This window comes from Rhopilema esculentum, unplaced genomic scaffold (assembly GCF_057945365.1).
Source record: "Rhopilema esculentum isolate cy_ngs unplaced genomic scaffold, ASM5794536v1 HiC_scaffold_34, whole genome shotgun sequence".
In the NCBI taxonomy this organism is placed as follows: Eukaryota; Metazoa; Cnidaria; class Scyphozoa; order Rhizostomeae; family Rhizostomatidae; genus Rhopilema; species Rhopilema esculentum.
Genome location: NW_028300845.1, coordinates 475,926 through 485,227, shown reverse-complemented (window position 1 = coordinate 485,227; position 9,302 = coordinate 475,926). Strand labels below are relative to the sequence as shown.

General features: G+C 35.5%; 1 protein-coding gene across 1 annotated transcript; it reads right to left on the bottom strand.

Moving 5' to 3' along the window:
- Positions 1-1,206: 1,206 nt before the first annotated feature.
- On the bottom strand, positions 1,207-9,299 carry LOC148957296 (cilia- and flagella-associated protein 300-like). Its single transcript, XM_089115534.1, has 10 exons — positions 9,171-9,299; positions 8,350-8,431; positions 8,115-8,153; positions 6,667-6,700; positions 5,947-6,033; positions 5,114-5,196; positions 4,023-4,133; positions 3,277-3,338; positions 1,968-2,034; positions 1,207-1,462 (listed from the first exon to the last, which is right to left on the bottom strand). Exons 1-10 carry the CDS (start codon positions 9,266-9,268, stop codon positions 1,349-1,351), a joined length of 777 nt encoding a protein of 258 aa, XP_088971660.1. The 5' UTR covers positions 9,269-9,299; the 3' UTR covers positions 1,207-1,348.
- Between the last annotated feature and the right edge of the window lie 3 nt (positions 9,300-9,302).

The following is a 9,302-nucleotide window of genomic DNA, read 5'->3' as shown; positions in this document are numbered from 1 at the left end:
TATCTTCAGGCTGGGCGCACGCAGAATATGGCAATGCCGGCGCAGCGGGGAAACACAGCCCCCCCCCCTAGATTCTCGACAGAATCGATATGGTATTTCGTGTAGATTCAATGAAAAAAATTAAGAGAAGGGATATTATTTTGGCAAAATACTCTTTGTGATGTGACTCTTTGATTTGAAACTTCCTTTATTTAGCAAATATGTTAGTCATGGGCAATCCCTACTGGTTAAACTAGCGTTCCCTGTTGGTAAAAGGGGCATGGCTAAATGCTTTTATTTTGCCCCCCCCCCTCACCCCACAACCTAGTGGCTGGTGCCGCCACTGGAGTCGGGTACATTTAGCTTTGCCCTTTTCTGAATCTGATTTGGAACTTTTTTGTGCGTACGCTGATGTTCTAACGTAAAATAAATGCAATTTACTGATGATGTTTTGTTCCTGATTTCATGTTGACGTAAGATTTTGGGTGCAAAGAGAGAGCAAAAAAGTCTGCAGATAGCTAGACAAAGTGGATCAAATCAAGGGTGTCGTGCATGCCTGTCTGTGACAATTTGGGAACTGATCTAGATGTCTCTAGTTCATTTGTGACGCTATAATTAATAATCTTCGTTATCACTTTATATTTTTGTTTTTGCCATTTTTAAAGCTTACGGCCCTTCAAGAAGGATATTATTGACAACTTAAAAAAGTGGTGCCTGAGCAACAAAGTTCCCTGTGAAATAAACCTATATTTGTCCTTAGGTCGCAAATTCTAGCCTATGTTGTCTGGTTATAAAAGAGAATCTGAAAAACAAAATCGAAGTTTCCAAATGTTGGTAAACGTGGCTTTAGAACTGAGTCAGGAACAATGATCTTGTAGAAAATGTGGAAAAATAATATGCTTGTAGATATGATAAAAAGGAGGCCAAATGAAATACAACCAGGAAAACTAGAAAAAAACATAATAGGGGGTATACGTTCGGCAGAAAGTGAATCGAAAATATAAATAAGGCTCTTTGGTTGAAGTTTTTTTGGGTTAAGGATTCTAAAGAAAACACAAGTGAGGAATGAAATATCTGTGAGAAATCAGTTACCCTAAAAATATTTACAACGGCAAAATTAGTAAAAAAACGGCAAGTCATTTCAATATTTCGATGGCAGCGATTTCTGAATGTGAACTATTAAGAAAAAAGGACACGGAAGGGACTCTCATAATAAATGGACGAATTGAAAGCAGTGCAAATTCAGCATCAATGTTCGCCATCGTAAGGATTTAGGAAACAAAGACGGCGTATTGGAGTGCCCCAAGTGTGATGGTTAATTGTCTTCGGCGTTTGCTCGCTTCCATTCTATCTCTATGCTCGCTTCAAATCAATTCCAAGAGTAAAACCATAGAGTCAAATGGCGTTTGATCGGGTCGATGATAAAATATCCGAAAGATTGCTCATGAGAACCATTGCCAGGGAAAACTACCTCGTCATCTTTCTAAAAGTGAAGGAAAGTTACATTAAGGTGAAGGAACCAGACAGGTGTGAAAAACAGAAAGTGCAAAGTTGTTATAATCAGAATTCAAGCAAATGGCTGCCAAACCATGACGAGACATTGCTGAGAATATTGCAAGTTTCCTGGCAGCTTGTAGAGTGCTTTTCAGTTTTCAAGGGGCTTGGTAGGGTCTGTTCTCTCTACTTATCTTCCAAATCACTTCTCTTCCAATCAGCAGATTATATTTGCTGAATTACGCAATAACGCAAACGAATGGTTTATTAAAAATCCCCATATTCCACTGGTTGGATACAAAAGACAAAATCTTAAGCAGGGTAAAAAGGAAAGGAGAAAGAGTAAAAAGGAAAAAAGAAAAGAAAGGACCTATGGTCATAACTGATTTCTTTTTTAATATTTAGAGACTTCTAGCTAGCATTTGTAAATGTTGAGCGTAGAAGCGCAAATACTAAAGTTAAGGACGATATCTGTGGTGAGAGCATCAACATACCCAAACAGTGACCTTGAGAACCCTTGAACTCACGGACAATTTCTTCGTTTCCTTATCCTTCTGTACACTAAAAAGCAATGCACATAGTTGAAACTCGCCCACCGCTGGAATACACTCTGCCTATGCTACTGGTAATTTATATTACGCTTGCAGCTAAACAGAATAAAGACACAAAAAACCTAACACCTGTAACATATAGGAATCGTGAAAAGTGGAAAGACATCGGTGGAGATTGAAGCAAATGATAAAATGTGCTTGGAGCAATTGTTGACTAAATTAAAGATATATAAAGGTGACTTTTCTTTAGATGAAATTCCTAGTTTTCCTACTGCGATCAGGGAAGACCCATAAAAATCAGCAAGCTAAACACGGCTTTGCAACTGTTAAATTTTTTTACCGGCTTAAAACGGTTGTTCTAAACAGAGGCAAAAATGATAACATTAACTTAAGCTATAAAGAAAAAGCTGTCAGTTTTAATCTTATGGATAATTCTTGGTATTAGAAATACCTTCCATGGAAATCTGTGACGTAAGGTAGAAAGTCATTGGAGAACAGTCAGATATCAATTTGGCCAAACATCCTAGGTGTTTCCCAGCTTTCTTTTATATTAAACATACAACAAGGCAAGTTTTACTAACATTTTTAACAAACGACACCATGCCACCTTTATGCTAAATATTACAAACTGGGTTTTTACTTAGTTCCCGTTCTTCGTGGTATTCAACAGTATTTTTCCAGCTTAACTTCAAAGAAACTGAGAACATCCGAGGATTTAGGCACAAAACGAGCGAATTCGGAGAGTCATGGAGCGTAGACACTATCTTACCATCCGCAAAAAGGGTCAGCCTAGAAGATTGCCTTGTAAATCTTCCTGTCCGAAAATGTTTCAATAACAATAGTTTGAGGCCGAACATAATCTACGTAAATACTTCCAAACTTGGAGATTGTGTTTGCTGAAGCCCTTATTCTAATTAAAACGATTCATTCATCAACAAGAATTGTAATTTCACTGTTTGAAGTTAGCTTTATAACACAGACTAGAAGTTGTAAACAAACATGAAAAAGAGCTGCAATCTTTGACCGAACTCTCCCTACCCAATTATTCGTGTTTTCCTTCATATGCAGTGTTAGGTTCATAGAAAATGGTTGCGGTGATAGAACATATTTTGAAGCGAATCTTATCATAACATCTTTCTATGAAATGATAACTTGGAGAAGAGGATGTATGCTACATTGTGTTTCATTTTTAGCTTCCGTTTCATCTAGAAAGAATATTCATTAGACGAAATCAAACATGGTTGGAGCTTACCTGACAAGATCTTTATAAAGAAATTTTGCTGTGTCTAAGTACGGCCCAACTTCATCTTCATACTAATAAAGGATAAATACAGAAGTAAAATTAAGCTTTGTTTAGTCTTTGAACTTTACGAGATTTTCCTTTAGATCTCTCAATAGCGATAAAGATTCTTTTTACAGTTTTTCATTTTGACCACATAAACCCAGTGGCGGTTTTAGGGACTGCGGGGCCCGGGACCAAAAACATCTGCGGGTTCTTGTTCTTTATAATTTCTATCTTTTTTCTTAGGTGTGGGGGGTGGGGCCTCTTTTGGCTATCGTCAGCGTGGGGCCCTTAAAAATATATCAAGTCGAGTGAGACATGGTCAATGAAGATTTGAAGTTTGCTAACGGATTAATTCTTATTTGGCCGAGTTACTGAATCAATACCTTGAGATTTGCAAATAATTTCACATCGTTATTCGTAAAAGATTTTGAAGTACCCAGTAATACATGGCCAGGACGTAAAACTAAACAAAGGTAGTGAACCGCGAACTGTAGGACCAGAGCTCTGTAGAAAAGTATCCTTTGCATATTTCTCATTTTTGGCGCAGCTGTGACAGATACCTGAAACTATCAAGGTATCTGGCTTTGGGCAAAGGTGAAAGATGTTAGGGAAAAACTTCTTTGATTTGGAAGTATGAGGTTTCATTGAAACTGCGAAAGTTTCATTAACGATGATTCTAAAAAGTAATAGCTGATTTGAAAAAGTTAAATCACCTGACAAACTGGTCCTCCGATGCAAATATGTTTGAAAATTTGGAAAATAAATTCACCACGTTCTTTATCTGAGAATACATCCCAGAAATCAGATTCTTCTGATACGAGCATCTGCAAAGCGACCAATGTGCATTATGATGCTACAAGGACATTTGGAAGTCAAGTCTTCAAAAAAATAGCGCACCTTAAGAGAGGTATGTCAGATTGCAGAGGCTGCGTCGAGAGCCCTGTCACCTTGAGATGTTATGAAACTCCACGAAATAGCAAGAAATAATGAAATGTGCCCAAGCTCTTTGTGGCCTACGCAATTTGGATAACAGGAGAGTAAAACTTCGATAATAGTAAAGATGAAAAAGGATAGCTCCTAGACAGGATCCTTGGGGAGCCCAATATGTCCTGTCTTTTAAATGAAGAAATTTTTCACTTGTCGCATAGAAAGCCAGAATTCCATGTTTAACATGAATCACTGCAGAGCATTTTTAGTCTTCATTCAAAATAACAAACATATCAAGCATCTATGTTAAATATCAGCTACTTGATATCATGATAAAATAGGATAACTATTCATTGGCCTTTTGGCATCTAAATGACCATCAACATTGAATTAAAGTTCGATTTCAGGACCTGGAGCAAAGATCTGAGCAGCTGTTGATTTGAAAACTCACTCTATTTCAATCATAGACATTGCAATGTCGCAATTTCATGCCAAGCAAAGTTGGGATCATATATTTGACTTTGTTAAAATACGAGAATAGTTGATAAGTCTGAATTGAAATGGATAAGAATAAAGTCATTTTTATACATAATGGTCTTGGTGTGTGCTCATTACTATAACAGGGGACGCAATAGGCATCAATGGAGAAAAATATACCGATTTTAAATTGGAACTTCATTGCATGGAAAGTTAAATAATGAGGTGCAATTGATAAAATTCATTTTCCAATACAGATGAACAGGGAATAAAATGAAGTAAACCCATGTAACCAAAGGTTTTGTTTGATACAAAATTCGTACTGATCAACCCCGGGAGGATTAATAAATTGGAGGAACACACAATCTGATCGTGAAGCAATGAAAACGCTCCAACTTACTTTTCGTAGTTCATCTGAAACTAGAATATCGCCAATTTGATCATCATAACATTTACATATTGATCCTGATTCTCTTACTAATCCTTGAAATGAAAGAAAATGTTCTTTTTATCCTAATTACTATATTATTATCAAAGATTAATAAATAAAGATTGACCTTGTAAGCAAATAGCTCAATTCGTTTATTTTGTGATTCCGGTTCGGGTGTATCTAACTAGACGTCTTCAAGCGTTATATTTCTGCTTTGGAGAATTGCAATCAATATTGGAAAGCTTGAACAACTGTCAAAACAAATCACTGGTTAATCAAAATTATAAGAACTTTCCAATCATATGTAATCAAATCTCTCCTGGAAAATGATACATTTGTAATGTAATGAAGGATTGGCTCACAGTTTAACCCATGGGCCTATGCGAAAGGTCGTATGTAACTGTGAGATTTTCTTATGATAGTTACTCACTATTCAATGATAATTACGAATTTAGAAAACGGTCCAGTTTTTTCTTCATATCCGTCTTCATTAACTCAGTTCTCGCCGCCTTGTGAGACTTTCTCATGGTGATATCCTAAATGCTTTTCCCCATATTTGGGTAAAGAAACTGGTTTTAGCAAGAAAAGAACAGCCTTGTAAACGAACTTATAACTTTAAAAACGTCATTCCATGCACAGAATGAGCTTATCTTCATACAATAAAAGTTTTTCATCTATTAATTGATTTCTAAAGCCTGTATATTTTAAAAGCTGGATATCAAATAGTTTTATATATTTACAGGTAAGCCACCAAATTACAAGCAGCACAGAGGAACTTTAGAAAACAAAACTGAAAAGTTTACCATCAAGAAAAATTTTGTCGAAAAATTCCATGTTTACTACAGTAGCTGGAACAATCTCAACTTGTAAACGAACTGACTTGAGATCACCTAGTAAAAATAAATGAAATTACTTTCAATAATTCAATAAGAGAACATTTTTTGGATTTTATTCCACCAACTTAGCAATTATAGGTCAAAGTAGATGCACTTAGTGATTGTATAAAGCCGAGGCATTATGAAAGATGATGAAAACAATGGTTAAAATGATAACTATAGAGGAAATACAGAACTGGTCTACAGATAAGGTATTTCGTTAGTGATTGAATGACTGATAGTGGATTTGGTCGTTTCTCAATCTTGAAAAATACTGTCTTACAGAGACAATGATAGATGGATACAAATGCCATACATCATCCTCAAGCTTTTAGAAACTGACAAATTCAGACCAAAAAAGGATCAAGAAACCTACTAAATTTGGATCCAGAAGGGGTGATCGGAGAGGTTCTATGGTTTATGGGTTTCATAAAAAAAATAAATGTTTCTAAAACTGTATCACAGTTCAATGCGTTGTGAGCTAAATAGATAGAAACTGTAAGTTAAATAGAGAATTAAGAGTTGTGACTATGACTAAAAAAAGTTCTGTGCCACAACTCCAATAGAACCACAAAGGCAGAGCTTGACTAAAAAATCAATTAATACCAAACTGAAAGAGGGAAGCAAAAATGACACATTAAAACAAACCATCAAATGTCCAGACCTTTGCTCTTGGCGATATCTAGATCAAATGAAGCAAGAAATTGTAAACTAGAATATGGACAGTGTAATATGGTTATAAAGTTCCTTTTTGAGCTTCTCATATATCAATCATTCAATGTCTACACCACACCACTGCCAGGTTCAAATATCAGTTTTCAGTACAGGGTAAATTGATAATATTTTTGTAATACTTGGCAAGTTTTGTATGGTTTCTAGCTGCATTTTCTTAGCTAGCCCCAGCCAATTTTGTGCTTTTTGCAAAGGCAAAGTGACAATATGGAGACTAGCAATTTCTATTTGGCTTTGTACTTTAAATTTGTTGATCGACCAATAACAGATTGACTGATGGCTAAAGCGACTTTTTGATCTGTCTATTTTCCTTAAATTAAAAAGCCTTGAATTGAACAGCCAGTGTCATGAAGTGAATGGTCCAATTTATTTTGTCCATACAAGACTAAACAACAACACTGCTTGAAGCCTAGTTATTGCATAATTCACATGGTTCCTAATGTAATTAAAAACTGAGCAATTTTTTAAAACCATTCTTATACCTAACAACTGTTGACATGTCTTATCTGATTTGTAAACTTCAAAATGGCTTATGGATGCTATATATTAACTTTTATATTATCTTTCTTCAAAGCTAAAGAGTCCTCAACTTTAGAAAATGAGTTCTGAATAAGCTTCAAGCTATGCTGCCATGTTAAGAAAAATTCAGGAAATATTTGAAACTATTCTTAGGTCCTTAATAAGCAGGGGGCCCTAATATGCAGGAGGGGGGGAGGGTCGAAATAAGCAGTGGGAGGCAGAAAATTGGTGTAATGTATCCGACCGCAATACACCAATTCGACTTATGACCTCGTTTTGGAAATTTCTCCAAACTTAATTGTACGACTTTTTTAAGCTCAGATTTGGTTTTATCGTCATAATTTTATGCGGGATACCATTTTTCATATTGTTTGAGCTTGTATTTTAGATTTTACGGAGAAATGAAGTTTGAAAGCTTGTAAGGGATTTGACCGCAAAAATCGTTTCGGGGGGGAAACTTTACCCCCCTAGTCGCCAATCACGGTCAAATCCCTTATAAAGTTTTTATCTTTATGTCGTCATAAAATCAATATCGTGAGCAATATCATAATGAAAACTTACAAGTAGACTAAAATAATTGCTGTCAATCCGAATCTGAGGTCAGACATCTTAAAAATAATTTTGACACATATAAAAATTAGGGCTCTCCTACAAAAATTGAAAATTTAACAAGCGAGGGTTCTAACAAGAGCAGGGGGGACAGAAACTTCTTCAAAAAAAGCAGGGGGGAGGATGCTTATTCAGGACCTAAGTGTGTAATCATTATGATTTTTTGAGTTAGAGAGCCTAATTTGTAGAATCATGCTACATAAAACAAAGCATTTATAACAAAATCTGAACCTTACTTTGAAAAATGCTTGGACATTTTGGTCTTTGAAGAAATCCTAAAAACAGTCATTACATTCAGACTAAAAATTGCAAATCAAAGTAAATGTAGTTCAAAATGTGAATTTATTAAATTAACTGTAAATGAAAAGCATGTTTAAGCTTAAACAGAAGTGATAACTTTGGTACAAAACTTCAGATGATTTGAAAATGAAATAAATAGAAATTGTGTTTATCTTGTGGGTAAATATTTACCATCACAAACTTATCTTTGTCACAGTCTTTGAAAAATGCATCATATGAGAACACATCCAGTGACATATTGCCTTTTAAGCCCCTGGAAATCAAAGTTCATATATTATTAGAAGAGAGATTGCAGTAAATAAATATACTTGTATCAATTAAGTCTTTGGCACTTCAAAATTTGAAAAAAGGCATGGAAGAGCAGAAACATATCATACTGTGTGATATTATATCACATCATACAATTTCAACAAGACCTTACAATTTCAACCAGTATCAGCCCCATCGACCAAATGCCCTGCCAGATTGTCAGAGGTGTCTGGGGTTCCATGATTTCAAATGCCTTCAAGTCAACTGCACTTATTGGTCAAAGTCACCCTTCCTTTGCAGCACTGCCTACCTATGACGCCAAATTATAAGAAAAAAGATTATTTTCCTTTTTCCATACAAGGACAGCAGGGACTGCTGGCTTCCAAACTCCTTGTCCTGTGCATGTTCAACTTATTTTTGTTTGGCTCTAGCATTTGTCATTAACTTGATAAATAAATATTTGGCCATAAGAAGCCTATAGCACAAAGTTTTCTGACGCTTTCTGAAGCCTATGGCATAGAGTTTTCTGACGTGGCGAAATAGAAATTTCCCTTTTTATCAATGCTCTTCCAGTTAACTGTCGCTAAAAACAGAACCAAACTAATAATTTTCTGATAAAACGTTGTTAACAACAAAAACAGAGCTGGGCTGGGCCTAACTTGCATGGACCGCCTGACGTATGGAAAATAAGACATTTATTTTTGTTATTCATCTTTAATTGAAAAACAATTTAATAAACTTACCATTTTAGTAGTAAATCTTGAACAGACTTAGCATCGTACGCTGAAAATTTTTTGTTTGGAAGTTGACAAAATTTAAATATCTTTTCAAAATGCGCCATTTCTCATGATGCCTCCTTTTCCCACTTCAAGTCT